This window comes from Schistocerca piceifrons, chromosome 1 (genome assembly GCF_021461385.2).
Source record: "Schistocerca piceifrons isolate TAMUIC-IGC-003096 chromosome 1, iqSchPice1.1, whole genome shotgun sequence".
Lineage (NCBI taxonomy): Eukaryota > Metazoa > Arthropoda > Insecta > Orthoptera > Acrididae > Schistocerca > Schistocerca piceifrons.
Window position 1 is genome coordinate 464915729 of NC_060138.1, and position 23813 is coordinate 464939541.

The 23813-nt window shown below is 43.5% G+C and overlaps 1 protein-coding gene across 1 annotated transcript; it reads right to left on the reverse strand.

Moving 5' to 3' along the window:
• Positions 1-6425: 6425 nt before the first annotated feature.
• On the reverse strand, positions 6426-19655 carry LOC124738849 (facilitated trehalose transporter Tret1-like). Its single transcript, XM_047248607.1, has 4 exons — positions 19586-19655; positions 13983-14263; positions 10119-10676; positions 6426-8115 (listed from the first exon to the last, which is right to left on the reverse strand). Exons 1-4 carry the CDS (start codon positions 19635-19637, stop codon positions 7519-7521), a joined length of 1488 nt encoding a protein of 495 aa, XP_047104563.1. The 5' UTR covers positions 19638-19655; the 3' UTR covers positions 6426-7518.
• Positions 19656-23813: the final 4158 nt, after the last annotated feature.

The window sequence follows — 23813 nt, forward strand, 5'->3', positions numbered from 1 at the left end:
TGATGAAGATTTCGTTGATTTCAGAGATATGTTAAGACATAAATTTTGGCTATGAAGATAATTCATGTAGATCTATAGTACCAGCAAGTCACTGTCTTTTTGTTTACTTGTTTCCTAGATATACTCTCATCATTATTGTCAAAACTCAATTTTCACAGATTTTTAGGCACCAGTTCAACATCGTTCGTCAGCTGGTTCGCAATGAAACCTGGACATGAATTCCCTATTGCTAACAGGTGTCACAGTACACCTTATAAAATGGTTCAGACCTCATGATTACATGAATCCGTATTGTTCATTAGAATTACGTTCTGCGTAACATTATTCCCATATATTTATTATATAAAGACTGATTTACTGTAAAACACAATTAAGCAAAACGTTATCTAAAAAACCGCAGTCATAAGGGGCTCAAAGAAACATCTCGTTGCCCGAGCTTTGTGTTCAAAATCTGACTGTAATACTATGCTGCAGATCAATTAAAACAAAATAATGGCGATCGCTTGTACCGGATATAGGGTAGCTGTTGCACTTTCCGTTGCTTTCACGTCGTAACAATAGCCTGGCCTTATACTCTGAACCAATGAATTAATATCGCGTTTGATTTCAATTATAGCGTAATCAGGAAGCCTTGAGACAGGCAAATGATCTCTGACCCTTGCCTCCCTCGTTCTGCTACCACGTATCATGTTGTTATCGCTTGCTACTAACGATTCTCTTCTGGATTTTTTTCTCCCATTATTCCGAGCAATCCAGCACCACTATACCAAGCTGTAGGTGTTTTCGTACACAGTCCACGGTCACTTTACTCAAGGCGAAATTGTAATAAATAAGTTGTCATGTCATGGCTCCTCATCGTTAGTTGTATTTTAGCAGAATCTCTTGATTTTCTGGAACTCCATTCAGAGCAACTTGCTACCCAATCAGCGAATTTCAGAAGGCTGAAACAATTTGGTGATCGTATGTGCTTCTCTCAAATTAGTTATTTACAACAGTACGCAACACGAATCACGGTTCTGTCACGCACATAGCGTGCTGAGCGTTTGTCGACACCAAAAACATTCTTCGCATGACTTCCTTTTATAAATCAAATATGATTTTGAGTTTCTGAACGCAGATTTATATCTGAAGCATTTACTCCTTAACATAACAACTCAATCTCTGAGCAGCAATCAAATTCCGCCATTTTTTATTTTTTTGTACTTTCTCGTTTGATTACTTCGTTGCCCCACATGAAAATGAGCTGCCAACAGTTTTCATCATGGTTTATTTTGTGATCGTCGAAGGTTTTTTGAGAGGAGAAAGGCGATTAAAATTCACAAAATCCCACAATATACGTTCAGATTCCTTTTATAACGAAGTGAAGTTGAATAATGTTGAGGAACGGTGAGTAGCTACAGGTTAAATCCTATGCATGGATTCACGGGAGTGTAATTACGCGGGCATGAAGATATCTGGGACATGACGTCGCCTTGTGGAGGGAATGCAGTCAGAGTTGTAACGTGCTTTTAATGAAGTGGGGCTTTACGTTGTGGGTGGCGTAGGTGTGGGTAATGGAGCTTTATCTGTGAAATGTAAAGGAGAGGAAAAACCTATAGCTGGTAGTATGGATTGATTTCTAAATATATTTATGTATTTGTAGCGGGAGGAATGTACAATTATACTGGGACAGGTTGGAGAATTTGTGGAGTTGAATGGAGAAATCTAAAGGACGACCACTAGATGCGAAATTAGGTTTCTGCTATTCATATGTTTTCATAAAAGAAGGGAAAATATAAAGCAGCAGACATGAAAGATGAATAGTCATGTGTTGTTACTATGATAGTTCTCCACGAAACTTATCACTTTTATCTAGGATGGTATGAACGATATTAGTTACCTTAAAACAATCTATTGGACTCACAACACCTTTGAACTGCGATCTACTCTCGTTGTGGCCGCTAAAAAGCTGGAGTCTTCGAGTACTGAGCACTGGAGGCTTCGCGAAGACGGTAAGTGCGCGAGGCGAAAGTCCACGTTCGCTCCGCTCGCCTCATATCACAGCAGGAGTGGTAACAGTGATCACAGAGTGACGTAGATCAATCTAGAATCTGCTTTTCGTGAATTCTGTTTACTTTAAGTGAGAACAGACGTCTTGATTTGATAAGAAGCCGAAATACATCGATTACCACGAACGAAAGGATTTTCTTCATATGCGACGTCGTCTTTATATTGGATGCTGCATATTTTATAGGTGAACAGCTCTCTTTGTCATTTCCCTCAAAAAAAGAAAAAAAAGTTTTCAGGTCTGTAGAGACGATATCCTTCATGTTCATATGGCTCCATATGTCAAGCTAATAGATATTGTTGTTGTGGTGGTGATCTTCAATGTCAACAATTTCAACCTTGTCTGTTTTGTGCATTCCTTTCCATCTTTGCTTAACTACTGATACTTCCTTTCAAGAACAGTCTTTACTAAGACTCAAGTTTCTATTCAACAACAAATTTTTCTTTTACGGGTACGATTTTCTTGCCACTGCTGGTCTGCATTCTATATCGTCTCAACTTCGACGATCGTCAGTTATTCTACTCTACAAACATTAGAACCCGTCTGCTACTTGTAGGGAACCGTTCCTAATCTGATTTCCTCAGTATCGCCTCTTTCAATTCGATTTACGTTCTGTTACCCCTTGGCCGGCCGGAGTGGCCGAGCGGTTCTAGGCGCTACAGTCTGGAACCGCGCGACCGCTACGGTCGCAGGTTCGAATCATGCCTCGGGCATGGATGTGTGATGTCTTTAGGTTAGTTAGGTTTAAGTAGTTCTAAGCTCTAGGGGACTGATGACCTCAGAAGTTAAGTCCCATAGTGCTCAGAGCCATTTGAACCATTTTGTTACCTTTGTTTTAGTTTTCTTGATATTCATCTCATAATCTCTTTTCAAGACACTATCTATACCGTGCAACTGACCTTCCGCATCACTAGTTGCATCTGAAAGAACTACACTGTCACTGTCAAACCTCAAACTTTCCTCGCCTTAAACTTTAATTGCCTTCTCAAATTTCGCCTTGATTTTCTTTACTGCCTTATCAGGGTATAGAGTGAGAAACACCAGGGACAGGAAACCACCATGTCTCATACTCCTCTCACCAATTGTTTCCCTGCTTCTGTTTTTGACTCATAAAAACAGTATCGTTTCTGTACAGTAGTAATACACGGAAGTATTTTCTCCCTCTTATCACCAGAATTTCACTGTTTATTCGAAATGATAATTCAACGCCTTAGCTTTCCTAAAAGAATGTCAGAATTTCAGAGTTTATTCCAAATGATTATTTCACGCCTTAGCTTTCCGAAAAGGATGTCCGATTTGCACGAAGCTCTTATACATGACCATCACAGGTCATTACTACGTTGCTCGGACTCATCACGCTCTATCTGCAGTTACTTCTTCTACGCTATGTGATCAAAAGTATCCCGCCACCAGGCTGAAAATGACTTGCAAATTGGTGGCGCGCTCCATCGGTAATGCTGGAATTGAATATGGTGTTGGCCGACCCTTAGCTTTGATGACAGCTTCCACTCTCGTAAGCATACGTTCAGTAAGGTGATGGAAGGTTTCTTGGGGAATGGCAGCCCATTCTTCACGGAGTGCTGCATTGATGAGAGGTATCGATGTCGATCGGTGAGGCCTGACACGAAGTCGGCTGTAGGATTCAGGTCAGGACTCGGTGCAGGCCAGTCAGTTACATGGATGATACTGTCGTGTAACCACTCCGCCACAGGCTGTACATTATGAACATTGCTCGAACGTGTTAAAAGATTCAATCGCCATCCCTGAATTGCTCTTCAACAATGGGAAGCAAGGAGGTGCTTAAAACATCAGTGTAGGCCTGTGCTGTGTTAGTGTCACGCAAAACAGCAAGGGATGCAAGACCCCTCCATGAATACCACGAACACACCATAACACCACCGCCTCCGAATTTTACTGTTGGCACTACACACGTTGGCAGATGACGTGCACCGGGCATTCGCTATACCCACACCCGACCATCGGATCGCCACATTGTGTACCGTGATTCGTCACTCCACACAACGTTTTTCCGTTGTTCAATCGTCCAATGTTTACGCTCCTTACACCAAGCGAGGCGTCGTTTGGCATTTACCGGTGTGATGTATGGCTTATGAGCAGCCGCCCGACCATGAAATGAAAGTTTTCTCATCTCCCGCCTAAATGTCATAGTACTTACAGTGGATCCTGATCCACTTTGGAATTTCTCTGTGATGGTCTGGATAGACGTCTGCCTATTAATTACGACCCTCTTCAACTGTCGGCGGTCTCTGTCAGTCAACCGACGAGGTCGGCCTGTACGTTTTTGTGCTGTACGTGTACCTTCACGTTTCCACTTCACTATCACATCGGATACAGTGGACCTAGAGATGTTTATGGGTGTGGAAATATCGCGTGCAGACGTATGACACAAGTGGCACCCAATCACCTGAGCAGGTTCGAAGTCCGTGAGTTCTGCGGAGTGTCCCATTCTGCTCTCTCACGATGACTAATGACTACTGAGGTCGCCGATATGGAGTTCCTGGCAGTAGATGGCAGCACAATGCACATAATATGAAAAATGTATGTTTTGGGGGGTTTCCGGATACTTCTGATCACATAGTGTACATCCAACTGACAATGATTTGTATTTTTCAATCAAGTCCTCAGCTCTATCATGACTTATTGTCGTAAATGTGTGTTTTCAAGCTTAATTTTCTGAATTTAATATCTACAGTATTTTGGGAAAGGTTTAACAAAATTGGATTGTGAGTTCCGTCCATGTATGTAAACGTTACTTGATTTGTGGATACCAGTCTGCATTGTCAACTAGCTTCACGTCATCTCTATGTGTATTTGTTTGAGAACTGCCTTCAAGGTAGTTCCATTTACCACATGATCTGTAGAGAGTGCCTCTGTTTGTGTTAATTGTTAATAACAAGATTGCACAAAAGATTTTTTATTCAAGACAACAATTTTTACTCAACGTTAACAATTTTTTCTTTTAGAGACACGTTTTTCACTCTCTACAATATGCATCTACTATTTGTACGGAACCGTTCAAGAATCTGATTTCCCCTGTACCTCCTGAGCATGTTTTACTGCAAAAAGAAATTTAAGAACTGAAGGTGACAGCAAAGACTGCTGAAACCGGTTGTCTCGAATAAAAAATATTTTGTGCGGTCTTGTCTTCTGAATGGTTTTTAACAATTAACGCGGATCGCACTTCAGTACTCTCATAAGGAGAAAATTCAATCAATTTGTGTTAAGTGGAGTTTAATTTAAGACTTACATTACAGAAGTTTCATTACAGATGCATTATCGTGGACGTGTGCGACACAAATCTAAAGACTCCCAGTGCCTTTTCTGTCCTAACTTGCTTCTGTGGCTACAAGAAAAAATGAAATTTCATTTCATTTTTTTAGTTCCAGTTGACAGAAAATTATCAGTTGCTATTAGCGTCACTGCTGTACATCTCTCGGCACATTCACTTACAAGTTATTGATTTATGAGGTTACGACGCATTACATCCAAACTGTGCTCTCTGTACGGGCACGACACTAATAATTAAGTTATGGCGATTCGGTTCTTTTTGCTTTAGATAATAACGTAATAAGATGTCTTTATTATCGACAAATGCTTGGATTTTTAAATCATTGTATACTTAGGAGACGAAGGACGCAATTTTTCGATTAATAAATCCGTATAAATCACTTATAAACTCAAACTGTGCCCTCCTTTCTGTATTTTTATATTGGAGAGTATGATATTAGTGAACGTCATTTTTAATATCAAAAGGAAAAGAAACAGTAAAAGGGAAAAGTAAGAGAGTGCGATACTGGTAATTTTTCCCTAAATTACAATCAAAGAAATAGGTTCATGAATATCGTTGTAATTCATTTCACAAAATTCTCCAAGAACAGAGAAGTGAAAATATGTTAAAAACCATGAAAGTAGGATGAACGGTCCGTATAAAAAAATCCTAAGTAATATCAGAATAAAAGAATTAATTTAAAGAAGAGTGTTCATCAGGGAGAAGAAATTTCCTTAAATATTAACTCCAAGTAAAAGAAACCATAATATAACAAGTGCTGAAGTATGTAGTGAATTAATAACATTACCTTTCAATACAACTTAGTTTGAAGCACTCTGCTGGAAACATTTTTCCGAGGCAGACATATTTAAGCAGGACTGACATTTAGGAAAAGTGTACAGATGAATAAGGAAATAGCAAGAACATGATGAATTGTAGGTATGAGAACACGTATTCCGGATTAAGGAAGTGCGAATGGGTATCCTCTTCAAGTTGTGATTCAGTGAAGCGTTACCTCAAAGATCAGCGAAGAAAAACATTCTCTCAGTATAGTTTTTGATATTTTTTATTAACTTTCATCTGCTGCACATCAAACAATTTTATGTACAAACTAACTGAGTTAGTAAAGATTGTTGTACGTTCTAACTTCGTTCACAATGGCTTCTTTTACTTATGTTTGTTCGAGGTTTCATCTTGCGAAAACTCCGTTCAGTATCTCTCTACAATTGTAGTGTGTGATGTGCAGGCTTCATAGAGTTCATTGTTGATCCTCAAATTTACTACAGCAAATGAGATTACGATTCCATACGTTTACAGGTACGTCTTCTGTTATTTTCAACTCTACTTTCCTTTAACATAGAGACCTATAGTGGATGTTTCACAATTGCGGCTTTTAACACGACAACGTTTTTTTCCTACAGTCAAAAAATCCTCAACCAGTTTTCTTCATCAAAATTTCGACAGCTCTGGTTGAGAAAATGAAGAAGAAAAAGAGGAGAAAGAAAGGAAGCTGAAGATTCGTTAGGCCCCTGAAGATAGATGTTCTGAGGAGTACGGTTACCAAAGCTACCTGCTGAAGTTCGTTTCTGCGTCGTTAAAAGCTCTTCCACACATTCCTCTCAACGTTTAATGCCATCGCGGTTAAAATGTAGGACAATTGCTTATTCTATTACTCGGTGTTCACGTGAACTGCTGTCAGCATCTCGTTTCAAGCTAGCTTAATGGTTAACGTGGAATTATTTTCGTCGAAACAGTGGAACTAAAACAAAGATTGAGTCTTAGGTCTCGTGGAAAATTTGTGGAATACTGGTAGAAGACAGTTCGAACTTCATATAAGATGTTAACAGTATGCATATATCCATTACAGAGCCAAGGTTTCGTGTGTAGAATGGAAGAACAGATGCACGCGTTCTGTCCGACAAAACCAGTTATTTTAATGCTCACAGTGGTTACTGCGTAACTGACGACCCTAGCCTCGAGCTATCAATAAATTCCACATTTAAACGAGTAGCTCTTGATTTCCGGCATAACATTGTGCGCTTTGTAGCGACAAGTGTCCTGCCAGTCACGGACAGACAGCAGGGGTCTGGTTTGTGTCGTCCCGCATGGAGCTCTAGTTGACTCTTCAATCCGGTTCCAAACGCCCGTAGCGGTCACTCGTCGGGACGACGGACGCGCACCGTTAAATGACGGCGTCGCCGTCGGCGACGTCGTCAGCTCGGGTCTCGTCGTCGGCAGAAGCGCACACGACCATGGGCCCCTTCTCCAGCATTTTATTCTGTATCTCATCGCCGGTGAGGCCGCTGGTCTCTGGAACGAGCAGCACCACAAAGATTGTGTACGCCAGACAGACGAAGGCGAGCACCGAGTACGCCACGGTGGTGCTGAAGTGGTTGACGAACTCCTCGAAGAAGCCGGTCATGACGGCGCAGGTGAGCCAGTTGATGGAGGTGGCGACGCCGACGGCCCAGCGCTTGTCCGCCGGCGGCAGCAGCTCGGCGATCAGGAGCCACGCCAGCGGGCCCAGGCCGATGGCGAATCCGATCAGGAAGAGGTTGATGGCGACCAGCGGGATCCAGCCGGCCTCAGCGTGCAGCCACGGCGAACCTTGGTGGAGGGCGAACGCCGCGTGCGAGAACGTCATCAGCAGCCCAGAGGCGATCAGCAGCGGGCGCCGACCTGCGTTCTCCACCAGCACGGACGAGAACGCAGTGGCTACGAACTGGATGGCGCCAGTAATCACTGTGGACAGTTGTGGAGAGATCGACGTACCGGCCTCCTGTGGAAGAAGAGAGAGTGTCGTTAGCGCTGTTAATGTGCTTTGAAGTCCCTCGAATGCAATACAGGACTTGGTTCAGTTCATGAACAACCATGAGCCTAGAACATCCAATTACGAGAAATGAGGTAGCCCTTATAGATAGTCAGTGCATCGTCATTCACGAGGCATTGCTAATAATACAAGTCATTTCAACTATTATCGTCTCTAGATAACAAACTGGAAGTAAAGGTTATAGCTTAAATCTCGGATACCTAGTAATCGACAGCCACCTGACATTGCAAAGAATGAAATCCCCCTGAGACTTTACCCCCAGCTTTTATCTAATTCTCGAATTACTTTCAGTTTTTCTCACTATTATTATAAACTACACGAAATTCCATTAGATCGACTATCAGCTCGGAGACCATGGCTGCGGTTACCCTTCACGCTGCATCACAGACAGGAGCGCCTGTGATGGTGTACTCAACGACGAACCTGGGTGCACGAATGGCAAAACGTCATGTTTTCGCATGAATCCAGGTTCTGTTTACAGCATCGTGATGGTCGCATCCCTCTTTGGCGACATCGCGGTGAACGCACGTTGGAAGCGTGTATTCGTCATAGCCATACTGGAGTATCATCCGGCGTGATGGTATGGAGGTGCCATTGGTTACACGTCTCGGTCACCTCTTGCTCGCATTGAGGGCGATTTGAACAGTGGACGTTACATTTCAGATGTGTTACGGCCCGTGGCTCTATCCTTCATTCGATCCCTGCGAAACCTAACATTTCAGCAGGATAATGCACGACCGCATGTTACAGGTCCTGTACGAGCCTTTCTGGATACAGAAAATGTTCGACTGCTGTCCTAGCCAGCACATTCTCGAGATCTCTCACCAATTGAAAACGTCTGGTCAATGGTGGCCGAGCAACTGGCTCGTTACAATACGCCAGTCACTACTCTTGATGAACTGTGGTATCGTGTTGAAGTTGCATGGGTAGCTGTACCTGTACACACCATCCAAGCTCTGTTTGACTCAGTGCCCAGGCGTATCAAGGCTGTTACTACGGACAGAGGTGATTGTTCTGGGTACTGATTTCTCAGGATCTACACACCCAAATTGCGTGAAAATGTAATCACGTGTCAGTTCTAGTATAACATATTTGTCCAATGAATATCCGTTTATCGTCTGCATTTCTTCTTGGTGTAGCAATTTTAATGGCCAGCAGTGCATTTATTGAAGACTAGAACACCTATTAGCGTGTCAACATTTAAATGGTTCAAATGGCTCTGAGCACTATGGGACTTAACATCTATGGTCATCAGTCCCCTAGAACTTAGAACTACGTAAACCTAACTAATCTAAGGACATCGCACAACACCCAGCCATCACGAGGCAGAGAAAATCCCTGACCCCGCCGGGAATCGACCCCTGGAACCCGGGCGTAGGAAGCGAGAACGCTACCGCACGACCACGAGCTGCGGGCAACATTTAAACCTGGCAATAATTTGATGGACAGTATTACTTCATGTTTAACAGATTTCCTTACTTTCCAGAAGAATTTTCGTTAGTGGTTTCGCCTTCAGAGGAGTTTTCATAGGTCTTTGGCCTTGCATGTATGAAAACCAAATAGAATTACTAAGAGAATTATTTATAAAGTTTTAGTTTCACCTCGAAAAAATTAAGTTGAGTAATATACGAACTCTTTCTTTTCAGGCACGTGTTTACAGTCGGGGTACAAGTTAATTCCTACACCACAGTATCATAGCATGCCACTAGAAGATATTAATTTTATCAGTGGTTTGCGCCATTGTTTCGTTTCTCTGGCTGCGCGCTTAAGTAGCATGTCACGGGGATTTCGGTCTGTGCCGCGTAATTTTAACTAATTACGTAATTTTATTTTATTCAAAGTGTTAATTTTTAACTTTATGGCTTTGTGGTACGTGTGTCGAGAAGAATTTTTTTTCTTTGATTTCGCTTGTTCATTACTGTTTTTGCTCTTTTTGTTGCGGTTGTACCAACCTGGAATATGTCGATGGTGTAGAACAGTATGGCATCGACGCCACTGAGCTGCTGGAAGGCCATCAGCGTGAAGACTATGACGCACGCCCTGAGAGTGGGCGTCTTGGTGCGAACGGCGCCCTCCACGTCTTTCTCACTCGGCAGCTGGTCAGCGCACAGTGGCTGGGCCAGCTTCTCCTTCTCCTTCTCCTTCTCCTTCTGCTTGAGCAAGACCAGCTCGGTGGGCGCCAGCTCCAGCTGGAGCCACAGCTCGGCCAGCCTGGCGCGCTTGAGCTGCCCGCGGCCGCGCAGGTACTCGGGCGACTCGGGCATCATGAGGAAGGTGACGCAGAAGCAGAGCGGCAGCACGGCCATGCTCGCGGTGAGCCAGCGCACCGGCACCACGATGCCCAGCCCGTACACCACGAGCAGCCCGGCGGCCAGCATCAGGTCGAGCAGCGTGCCCAGCGCCCCGCGGATGCCCGGAGCCGCCACCTCCTCTGCGTACAGCGGCGCGATGGCCGTCACTCCAGCTGACGCCAGGCCGCTGATGAAGCGACCCACCATCAGGAGGCTCACCTGCAACAAGCACGTGGCTGTCACTTGCCGGGAACATTTCTCTCCTTCCACAGGACATGGCCCAAAAAAATTTAGAAAATGATAGTTGACAATGGAGGTGGAGAAAAGTGATATAGTACCTTCCTGAACGAATTGGTACAAAGGAAAGCAGATGGAATATCGGAGCATAGAGCGTGCCGCAAGCCAACTCGTACCGATATTATGCTCAAAATATTTGTTACCCATAAAAAGAGCACACTGATAACCTTGGAGGGGTGTAGGTAGTGCAGAACTGGACCGGGCAGTCATGTTACCATCCACTTCTGATCTAAGTCATAACAATCAAGTGGTGTGCATGTGTCGTTCGATTTTAGGAATCAGTGCGGTAATTGGGTAGACATGGAGGCGTAGCATAATGACCAAGAAGACTTTCGTGACGGGGATCTTGTATAAAAGTTTCTCACTAATGTATTTTATTCCAGTCTTTGATCACAATATCAGTTCTTTAGACGATGACCTGTTTCAGTCCGTAATGACCATCCTCAGATCTTTTTTCTACACCATGTCCTAAAGTGGCCGAGCGGTTCTAGGCGCTACAGTCTGGAACCGCGTGACCACTACGGTCGCAGGTTCGATTCCTGCCTCGGGCAAGGGTGTGTCTGATGTCCTTAGGTTAGTTAGGTTTAAGTAGTTCTAAGTTCTAGTGGACTGATGACCTCAGAAATTAAGTCCTATAGTGCTCAGAGCCATTTTTGAGCCTTAATGGCGTCGTCAAAACATATAAATATAATCAGCACAGCATCGTCACATAGATCTATAATAACGTGTAGAATAGGCCACATCGTTCACACAGTCATTATTGCAACTGGATACTCAATAATAATGACTGTGTGAACGATGTGGCCTATTCTACACCTTGAGGACATGGTGTAAAAAAGATCTGAGGATGGTCATTACGGACTGAAACCGGTCATCGTCTAAAGTATCGATATTGTGATCAAAGACTGGAATAAAAAACATTTGACAGTACTGGATCACTGTTTGCATACGCGACTATGTCACAGTTGGTGGTTTCTCACTAAGCCTATCGTGTCAAATTCGATAAAATGTCAAACTTTTGATGAGTACCCCCATAATTGCCAACAGGCCCAATCTGTTTGTCGTGACACTTGGTAGCCTCCCCTTTTATGCCCAAAGGATGCCATCTGATTGGCTAGAGTATGTCGTGATGACATCACGGACATGGTGCGTACTGCAGTGGAATCACTCTGTGTCCATAGACAATGCTTGCCGCGCCACCACTTTCATTGGGCGGTAAGCTACAAGAAGTCTTCCTCTCTGCGAAGGCTATTGCTCCAAGTGGCACATACAAGCTGCACGTCTTCAGTGGGTCTAACAACACGGGAACTAGGTAATACCTAACTGGGCGCGTAAGTGTGGTCCCACCAGTGCTTCTTTTCAAATGCCTCAAGGTTCTGAGTTCACTGACGCCACCACGAGGCGTTTAACCAGCTATGTATAGATCTGGCAGCTGGTGGTTCTGTGAAGTTTTGAGCTCCTCTTCCTATCGTGACATGGGCTCGTCACTCAGGTTAACGTGAACATGCATCAGGATCTTTGTTTCAACATTCTCAGAGACGTTTCCGCAATGAGGGTGTTGGGGACATACTGTCTTACGAGATGTTAACAACGGTGTTCGTCTAGGATCCTGGTTTGCCGAACAGTCAGGCACTATACTGCAACTCATCTCTCTCGATAAATCGAGCAATGTTAATACTGTTGAAAATTCTGCTACTATCTGGAACAGTGAGTGAAGCGTAGTAGTCAACATCTGACCAAGTATAGCTCTTTATCTCGGACTTTGGTCTGTTGTAGGATTTTTTAACATGGGTAATGCTCGCTTATCTGATGTTTCTGGATACCGAAATCTCTCTGTGTTGCGTAAACAACGATCACGTGAAACTCAACTTGCTCTGTTCAACCACGAGACTCAGAATAACTATTAGTACTCTGCGCCACTCACCGTAATCTGGCTTGCGGAGAATAGCTGTAGATGCAGATGTAGAATGGCTGATGATAATTGTCTCTCGGCCCAAATCAAGTCATGGTATGGGACATAAAAAATCATTGGGCTAACCGTGAGTGCTGACCAAGAATGATGGTAGCGTGTTCACATGATATCTTGCGAACCACGGATGCCATATTCCTTGACTTCCGGAAAGCGTTTGACTCGGTGCCCCACTGCAGACTCATAACTAAAGTACGAGCATATGGGATTGGTTCCCAAATATGTGAGTGGCTCGAAGACATCCTAAGTAATAGAACCCAGTACGTTGTCCTCGATGGTGAGTGTTCGTTGGAGGTGACGGTATCATCTGGAGTGCCCCAGGGAAGTGTTGTAGGTCCGCTGTTCTTTTCTATCTACATAAATTATCTTCTGGATAGGGTGGATAGGAATGTGCGGCTGTTTGCTGATGATGCTGTGGTGTACGGGAAGGTGTCGTCGTTGAGTGATTGTAGGAGGATACAAGATGACTTGGGCAGGATTTGTGATTGGTGTACAGAATGGCAGATAGCTCTAAATATAGATAAATGTAAATTAATGCAGATGAATAGGAAAAAGAATCCTGTAATGTTTGAATACCCCTTTAGTAGTGTAGCGCTTGACACAGTCACGTCGATTAAATATTTGGGCGTAACATTGCAGAGCGATATGAAGTGGGACCAGCATGTAATGGCAGTTGTGGGGAAGGCGGATAGTCGTCTTCGGTTCATTGGTAGAATTTTGGGAAGATGTGGTTCATCTGTAAAGGAGACTGCTTATAGAACGGTGGTGCGACCTATTCTTGAGTACTGCTCGAGCGTTTGGGATCCCTATCAGGTCGGATTGAGGGAGGATATAGAAGCAATTCAGAGGCGGGCTGCTAGATTTGTTACTGGTAGGTTTGATCATCACGCGAGTGTTACGGAAATGCTTCAGGAACTCGGGTGGGAGTCTCTAGAGGAAAGGAGGCGTTCTTCTCGTGAATCGCTACTGAGGAAATGTAGAGAACCAGCATTTGAGGCTGACTGCAGTACAATTTTACTGCCGCCAACTTACATTTCGCGGAAAGACCGCAAAGATAAGAGAGATTGGGGGTCGTACAGAGGCATATAGACAGTCATTTTTCCCTCGTTCTGTTTGGGAGTGGAACAGGGAGAGAAGATGCTAGTTGTGATACGAGATACCCTCCGCCACGCACCGTATGGTGGATTGCGGAGTATGTATGTAGATGTAGATTCGCAATGGAGGCGTCGTTGTGCGGTGTCGGCAGCTAGGAGACTCACCCATTCGTGGAAGAGCAGGAGGATCCAGCTGATGAAGAGCAGCGCCCCGAAAGCGACCAGCGGCAGCTTGCGGCCGTAGCGGTGCGTGAGGAAGCCGGCGGGCACCGAGCCGACGAGCGCACCCAGCGGCAGCAGCGCCCCTATCCAGGCGCCCTCCTCCGTGGAAAGGGGGTCTCCCTCGTAGAAACCGCCCTCCGGCTGCTCCGACAGCCTCTGCAGTACCGGCAGCACGGGCGCAGTCCAACCCATGGCGCAGCCGACACATAGTGTGCTCAGGTTAGCTGTGGACACGTGGCAGGGGTGATGCTGTGCAGTCCACGAACACGAGAGAGCAGACGGTACAAAAAACAATAAAAGACTGTGTACTTCTTGTGTCTGACGTTGTCCTCCTGGTCAGTTGGCAGCAGTGTGGAGCGGGGACCATGAACGACAAATGACTTTACCGCTTAGTAATTGTTGACCAGGAGAATAAGCGTTAGTAATGTTGTACAAAACAGAGATACCTTGGAAGCAGTGATAATCTTTGTAGAACTGGCAGCAAGTACTCTGTGTACCTTTTTATTTTATTTTATTTTATTTTTTTTCCCTTTGGTCATTAGTCTTCTGACTGGTTTGATGCGGCCCGCCACGAATTCCTCTCCTGTGCTAACGTCTTCATCTCAGAGTAGCTCTTGCAACCTACGTCCTCAATGATTTGCTGGATGTATCCTATGGTCAGCCAGTATACAGGATGTCCATTTACCTTCACCGCTCCAAGTAACTTTATTCCCAGAAGCAAAACAGAAAAAAAGGATTAAGAAAACGATCTTTAGTTACCAGAGGTAAATTAATCAGAATGATTTCCTTTCTTGTAACTTTTTCTTACGAAGATTTCCAGTAAAAGCTTTTAAAATGACAGCTAATACTTTATTCGGCAGTTGTCTTTCTCTCCTCAACACCTGTTCGTACGCGAGCAGTTTTCGTAGAAGTCCTGCTTCTTGCTTTTATGGGCGGAGCCAACGGATGTCCTACGTGACATGTCGCCACTGCCGTCTCCAGTTAATAATGAAGATGGCGTTTTTGCCTTTTCTGAACGTAAATATTACTTTATTAGAAAGTAAGACAAAACTGGTTTTGATTTCCCCAAAGTGACATAACTTATCCACTTGCTGGGCCTGGCAGTGCAAAAATGGAGATGATGCAGATACACTCCGTCTTCAGGTCACAAGTGGCCCACCGGGATCATCCGACCGCCGCGTCATCCTCAGATGAGGATGCGGTTAGGAGGGGCGTGTGGTCAGCACACCGTTCCCCCGGTCGTTATGATGGTTTTCTTTGACAGGAGCTGCTACTATTCGGTCGAGTAGCTCCTCAATTGGCATCACGAGGCTGAGTGCACCCCGAAAAATGGAGACAGCGCATGGCGGCTCGGATGGTCACCCATCCAGGTACCGGCCACGTCCGACAGCGCTTAACTTCGGTGATCTGACAGGAGGCGGTGTATCCACTGTGGCAAGGCCGTTACCGCAAAAATTCAGAGAAAAGTAAAATGCACATCGCTCATTCATTCAACTCTACCCGGCTTCCTGCACGGTCTATTAGTACAGGTGAAGCCGAGTCAATTTTGTGTTTTAAAAATGAATTTTTTTGTGAATAGTGCACTGTGATAAGTTTGTGAACAGATCCTGAAGAAAGCGATTGCTTACCGAATAGAAAACGTAGGGTGCCACTTAAAAAACTGTACTGCTGTTCATTACTTCGTAACGAGCAAAATTAAAAGTAAGCAGTCATGCTGCATAATGTCCCCCTTGTATCTAAGAAACATTTGTTTGACATACATGGGAGTCACGCCTGAAGTGTCATCCCCTGTATTTCGTGAATGACTAGACATATCAAAACGCGGTTTTTGGAAAATGTTAGACCGTCGAGGGGCACGTATTTTTTTGTTTTGTTTTGTTTTGTTAATGTTTTAAGCGCTGGTATCAACAAAGATATCTAAGCAAGTACGTTCTTTAAATGGAACTGTTTACTTCCTATAACTGTTTTTAATATTTCTTGAGAAGACATTTACAGTGATATAGCATTTGTTAATGTGGACGTTGGAAACTGTCGAAAAAAAGTTCGAGCTCTAAGTTGAGATCAAATAGGCGACTTTCGTCTCGAGGGTGATGAAATGGTGATGAAGACAACACAACACCCAGTCCGCGGGAGGAGAAAATCCCCGACCTCGCCGGAAATCTAACCCAGGCCCTGTGCAAGGCAGCCAGACGCGGTGTCCACTTAGCTAAGGGGCCAGCACAAAACAGTTATTGTCTGAAAGTAGAGTACATTGCGTTTCGACTATTTTACGGTCGGGGGGTTTCACAGTCGGGTATCCTACAAAAGGAACAAGAAAATGAAGCGCAAACCCTAAAAATCTTTTCGAAAATAAAGAGAACCGACAGAACGGCTTTTAGTCTTATAGTGTCTACGGCTTTGAGTACTTACGGAAACAGCTGCGCTCTTGTTCTCGAGAAAATATTCAACAAATAGTCATTGTTAATTTAAACCTCCGTTTGTAAAAGATGCAACTTAACGAGGAAGGTAGCGCGGTGGCTAAGACACTTGACTTGCAATCGAGAAGGCAGAAGTGGACATTCCTCTTCTTTAATTCATTTTTCAGCCATTACTTCTGTAGCACCAATGTACACGTTTCCAGAAATATATAGTATCCTCTAAACTTCTGTTTTGTCAAGGTGTTTTAGAGTATCTCGGACCGATCTAAGGTGTTCCTTTCGGCAGGGGTTTTTAGATTACGCCAATACTCCGTTTCTTCAAGTTCTTCACTATGCAGTCAGTGACGTCTTTGTCGAATGCAAGAAAACTTTGGATTTCAGAGCGGTCTCTAAATCAGTATCATATTTACGTAGTGGTCTTAACACCTTTTTTTTCAGCAAACGAGAATCCGTTTTTGACGTAGTTTAATTCTACATCGAGCAGTTCCGTATCAGCCTTATTGCTCGTTCTACAGTTTTTTTTTTTTTTTTTTTTTTTTTTTTTTTTTTTTTTTTTTTTTTTTTTTTTTTACGTATACCTCTTGCCGCCGATAGTAATTTGATTCCTGAGTGTAGGTAACGGTCCATGTGTGTCGATTTTCAGAATGTCATGTGGCGTCATGTAGGGCAACCAGTCATTCAGTCATTTTGTTTCTTGAAGGCCAGCACATTCAGAAAATGAAATTTACCATATACCTTCTCCTTCGTAGGGAACTAAATGTTCATATTAACTGTCCACTGAAATAAAAAGGTCTCCTTCTCAGGCAGTTTTCCTGAAAGCAATATCTTTAATGAGCATCCTTTGTTACCCTTTACTCACATCCTAATCGTGCTTGGTTCCGTGACGCCCAAATGAGTGGCTAATTTAAGGTGCATGTACGATCGTAGAATCAGTATAGCTTCCTCGGTTTTCGTTGCAGAAGTGTACTAACGTCCGTTGAATTTTAATCTCCACGACTGACTCATGGCATGACTGGACCGGAGACAGTTTACCTCGCTCTTTTCAAAAGTACGTTTTACGATTGATCACTCAGGCCAAGGGGCGAACTCTTGTTCGAAATTTTGTCCGGTATGGTGGTGGAAGGCTAGATAACGGGCTATGATATTTTTACCTTCCACCCGATTTGCCAAAGCATTTGGCACCACGTCGTCGTTTCTTGCGACGATTGGGTTGCGACCACGCCCACTATTGGAGGTTGCGCCAGAGCACAGTGATCGGAGTGTTTTAGAAAATAGTTATTAACGGTGAGTCGGTGTCTGACGCTGTAGTAACATGTCCTGCTTCCGAGTGCATTCAGGATAAAACCTATTGGCTGGAAATCCGGTAAATCATTTTCGCTTCGCGATGTAAGTAATCTCTGCAGTAATTACGTACAGTTATCAAGGAAGTTCCGTGTAAATTTTTTATCTGTTTTCAACTTAGTTTTAGACGAGTGATTTCGCTTAACATTAGCATCGTTCCTTACGATTGGGTCATTGGCTCTACAGATTCTCTTGAGCAGAATGAAAAGCCACTTTTCGCGGAAACCACACACATTCTTAGGAATTATTAACGAACTTATCCTCTAGTGTTTTTCCCCATTGCTGTAGAGAGCGCTTGACTTTTTTAATGTGTTCACAAGGGGAACCGTGTCCGATCTCTCGGATTGCACGATGCTTTGATGACAGAATACTGTCTATGGAACTGATTAGCAGGTCAAGCGGCTTCAGGAACCGTAATGTTAAGGCGAACTTGCTTGTTCAATGATTCCTAAACTTGAAGGAGATAATACCTTGATTTAATAAAAGTCCATTTCCTGTGGCATGTATGATTCGCTAGTCTCTTCGTCTAGATGCATCTCATCCCACCGCTCCTTTCCATCTCCAGTGATTAATGAGAAATTTGTCTTTCAATCATCATCACTGAAATTAATTCTCTAATTTCTCGCACTGACGTCATGTAGTCAGATTTTCTGGCGCATTTTCAAATATATCATAGGTTTAGATATAATTATGTTTTCTAGTCGACATCAAATGATATTGTACTCGGTGGAGTTTGTCAAGAGAGAGGCACTGCCTGTCCTTGATAGGAAGCACAATAGCTCAACAGAGTGCACTGGATATATTACCCAACATCCTGCTACCGGTGAAGTCCGAAATTCTGTAAGCAGAATAAAAATCCGCTTCAGTTTCCTGTAATTTCTCATTTTATTACACGATCGGTTTAGAAGCATAAAGTTTCATCTTCACGTACCACAAAACAATTATTGGAACATGAATTTGTGGCGGTCGGGCCAGTCAGTCAGGGGCTTACACACCACGTCACACAAACGCATGGCAGCGTAGGACAAGCAATCAAAGAGCCCGTCTGGTCAGTACATGCGCTTCCGTGTCGTGCTGTCCAGGCAGGAGCTGTGGTTGCTGTTCCTACGCTGCCACGCGTTTGTGTGAAGTGGGTGTGAAGCCACATGACTGACTGGCCCGACCGCCACACATTCATTTTCGCATAATTGTTCGGTGGCACCTGAAGATGAGGCTTTACGCTTCGAATCCGATCATTGAATAAAATTAGAAAATACTGGAAATTGAAGCGGATTGCTGTAAATATGTTCCTCATTGATGGTTGTTCGTCAGATCAAATATTTTGTTCAAAACTAAAGTTAAATCCAATCAATCAGTTAATGAAAACGCGACTGGGTATCTTGAAAAATTAGTCATTGTGAGTAAACGAATGTATGGACGATCGTTATGAGAAGGACGGACAAAGCGGAAGATGTAGTACAACATCTAGGAATAGTTAACTCATTGCTCGAAGGAGCATTGGAGAGGAAAATAAAAAGGTGCAGACGAAAAATTAGAACATTAAAAAGAAATTGTAGTTGGGAATGGGAGTCACGTAGAGATGAGAAGATTAGGGCAGCTTAGATTAGATGGAGGAGAGAGTCAAACCAGTCGCAAGCCTGATGGCTTGGAGGATATTATAGAGGATATTGGGAATGGTAGTTCCGTAGATTTGAAAATATTACGACAGTTTAGGAAGGGATGGAGGACAGAGACAAACCAGTCGGATGACCTATGGCTTGTAGGGTATAGGGGTGGTGAGAGACTTACCAATGGTGGCGGCGAGCACCTGCTGCCAGTGGATCCTCTCCCTGACGGGCATGCTGAGGGACGGTCGGTGGTGGATGGTGGGCGCCGTGGTGAAGACTGGGTGGTCGGGGCCCGCAGCTGCCGGCCTTTATTGCGGCCCGTTATCGCCCCCGAGCGCAGATACTGTGCGGCGGTCTCGGCCAAGGCCCGCCCAGCGGCCTGTAATCACGGCGCCAGGCCTGGCCGGACAGTACGCCGCAGATACCGCGTGACAACTGATTTGTATCCCTGATACGAGGCGCCGGCTCTAGCGCCGCCCTGCTCTCAGTAGCCAAGTGCCAGGTACTTACACTCCCTGCGAGTGCAAATGGCCGCTTCCTGACCATCCACCACTGCCACGATTAAAGTATGAAATTACCGTTATGACACCGGACTCCCATTCGACGATAACCTGCGAAGTTTACATATATTGCGCGATTGAAGATTTTTAACACAGCGTCACAAAAGTTGCCCTATTAAAGCTTTTAAGACGGTGTCACAGTCACTGTTAGCCTTCTCAAATCTCTGACCGATAAGTGATCATTTACGCTAGCTACTTCTTCCCCTCGGCCTAGATCAAACTCTGTGATTCGCAGAGGAGTGACGAGTCCCATCAGTATGTGGAGTCGAAGCCACAGAAAAAAACTTCTAGTCACCAAAAGCGACAGTCCAGCAAATTAACTATTACTAAGTGCGAATGCATCTTTTCCGAGTTATATAAGCGCTGTTCTTCGTCTTGTGGTTGAGATGTTTGCTTTCAGATATACGCTTAGGTGTCAAAACTCATAGGATAGTCATAGGAACATATACAGTTTGCTATAGTAACCCGTACGAGAGGTATAAAAGAGCAGTGCATTGGCGGAGCTGTCATTTGTACTCGGATGATTCACGTGAAAAGGTTTCCCACATGATTATGGTGTACTGTGGTGCCGGCCGGTGTGGCCGAGCGGTTCTAGGCACTACAATCTGTAACCGCGCGACCGCTACGGTCGCAGGTTCGAATCCTGCCTCGGGCATGGATGCGTGTGATGTCCTTAGGTTAGTTAGGTTTAAGTAGTTCTACGTTCTAGGGGACTGATGACCTCAGATGTTAAGTCCCATCCATAGTGCTCAGAGCCATTTGAACTATTTGTACTGTGGGAATGAACAGACTTTGAACGCAGAATGGTAAATGAACCTATACGCATGGTACATTCCATTTCGGAAATCGACAGAGAAATCAGTATCCTGAGATCCAAAATGACAAGAGTGTGCCGAGAATACCACATTTCAAGCATTACCTCTTACTATGAACAACGGAGTGGTCATCGGCCTTCGGTTGATGACAGAGAGCAGCGGCGTTTGCATAGAGTTGTCAGTGCAAACAGACAATCAGCACTGCGCGATATAGCCGCAGAAATCAATGTGCAACATACGACGAACGTATCCGCTGGAAGAGTGCGGTGAAATCTGGCGTTAATGGGCTACGGCGGCAGATGAGCTTCGAGAGAAGTCAATTCGTGCTCAAAATCTTGCACCGACAACACTGACGCAATTATGGACTCCTATAGAGGCAGCCTTATTCAATATGTCCGCAGTCCATGCCACGTCGATTTGCTGCACTACATCGGGTAAAAAGATGTCCGACTAGGTAATAGAAGGTATCCCATGAATTTTGCTACTTCGATGTTTGGTTACTGAACTATGTTTCTGCCTTGAGCAAACACGAACTATTCTTCTTTAACACACAAACATGTTTCGATGAAGTTCCACCCTCGTAATGGGTTCATTTATTTTCTTAGTACTTTTTCACATACTGACGTTTCTGTGGTTGCCTGTTATTTAAGTGCACCAGATATTTTGCTCTAGTTGTCTATTTTTTCTGCTTCCGCTTTTTCATGCCTCTGCGTAAATTGTACTTTCAAACACCCACGTCTCTAATCATTGTGTACTCACCTGTTTGTTCTGCTACGTTTCTGTAGGAAGTACACTTTAGATAAGGGCGTGAAAAAGCGGAAAAGAGACTGGAGCAATATATCAACTGTACTGCAAATGATACCTACATAAACTGCAATATGTAATACTAAGAAAATAATGAACCCACTCACGATGGTAAAACTTCGCTGAAGCATGTCTAGATGTTATAGATGAAGTATTTGTTTTTGCTCAAAGCAGAACAATATTTACGTAATTATATGTGAGCACATGCTTTCCACATTCCACATTGTTGATTTTCCATACTTATTCCAACCTCCACACCTCTATCTTTGCCTATTTTTTTCTCTACATATAGTGTACATGCATCCGCATTTTCATATTTTTTCAGCTTCTTTTGTTGTCAGTTTCTCCTGCTGTTCCAGTTTTCTCATTCGCTGTCTTATCCTATACTTACTACCTCTTCTGCGTCATTATACGCTTTTCCTCCCATTCATTGTCCCGATGTTTTATTAGTTCTTTTGCTGTAAAATATATTCTCCTAGTATTTTACTTATACTTTTTCAAAAGTTTCATTTCGTTCCTTCTTTCCTCTTGTCATATATATACCACCTGTTCTTTACCGTCAGTGTGGTTAGATCATTCAATTTATTTGAAACTTCTTGTCAGATTAAAACTGTGTGCCGGACCAAGACTCGAACTCGAAACATTTGGCAAAGGTCCTGAGTTCGAGTCTCTGTTCGGGACAAAGTTTTAATCTGCCAGGAAATTTCATATCAGCCACACTCCGCTGCAGAGTGAAAATTTCGTTCTGGAATCAGTTCATTCTTTGTATCCAATATCCACTACTTGCCTTTTTTCTATAAGTTCTTTAATTTTCCAGACACGTTTATTTCGCAATATACAGTACACTCGTATATAGGAAGTACAATATATTACATGACCTTGGAATATCCGATCTCGGAGTATTACGGGTCATGTCTCTCTTCCACACTTTAATTCTCTGCGTTTCCTGCTCTAAGTAAAACCATCTTCAAACCGAGTTTAGTTTGGAGACCAAAGTTTTTTACAGGAATCGTCCTGTTGAAAGTGGTATATCTTTCCCTTCTTACTCTCCTATCTTACTCTAATTCTTCGCCTCAGTGATGTCATCATTCAATATCAATATTTCTAAAATGCAGGGTAATGTGTCTTGTTTTTAGTTATCCAATTTCGGGTACTTATATCTGCATGGTTAAGAACCAACTAGCACAGTTAATATAGTGCTTTCCAAGCCGGTAATTTTTCAGGCACCCAAACCAACTTCATTTGTCCTCGAGAGATCCAGTATTCTTGTTTTGTTTAGAACTAGAGATATTTTAGTGATTGTACTATTAACACATACTTAAATATCTTCCTACAATACCATGATTACTGTTGTCCATTTTTCTGAGAATACATTAAGGGTTAATAATACATCGAAGCTTCATTCTGCCACTGCTGTTCATTTTTCTAAGAATGCGTCAAGCACTAGTGATAAATCGAAGCTTCATTCAGTATCTGTCTATATGGTCTGTGCCGGAAACAAATATTTAAAGTTTCTGGCTCCATTGTGATAAGCTCTATGTTCGGATCATCAAACAAGGGAACTTCCCACTCTTCATGATAAAAGTTTGAAGGTGGTATATTAGCGCGCACCGCTGTCACTGATTCTGCCCTAGAGTATGTCAAAAAAGTTCTCTTGCAGTATCTTACCACTGACTGACGTAGCAAAAAGACACCAGAAAACTCTGTCAGATGAAACATTTTCCGCTAAGAGTCCTTGAAAGATGTGCGGGTAATCGTGTTATTGCTTGATATACTTGACTGTAGTACGTTGTTACGCTGTTATGATCTTATTCTGAATACTGATGCGATACAGCTCTTCATACTAGTGTCTCTTGTGCATCTGTGCATAACTACCGCAGTCTATATACATTTGAACCAGCTAACTGTAATTAATTTTTGGCCTCTCTCCGTAATCCCCCCCCCCCCTCCCCCCATACACACACACCTACCCAGTCCCCCACAAACAGCATACGTCCACGTTTCTTCACGAATAAATCTGCATTTCAGATTAGTACCTTCAGAAAAGACTTCTTAACATTTAACCTCATACTAGATACTAATAGACTCCAATTTTTTAGAAGTGCTTGTCTTGCTAGTGACAGTCTGCATTTCATATCCTCTACTACACCCATTATGAATTATTTTACTGCCCAAAAACCAAACACATCTGGTACCTTTAGTTTCTCATTTTCTAATCTGATATTTAGAC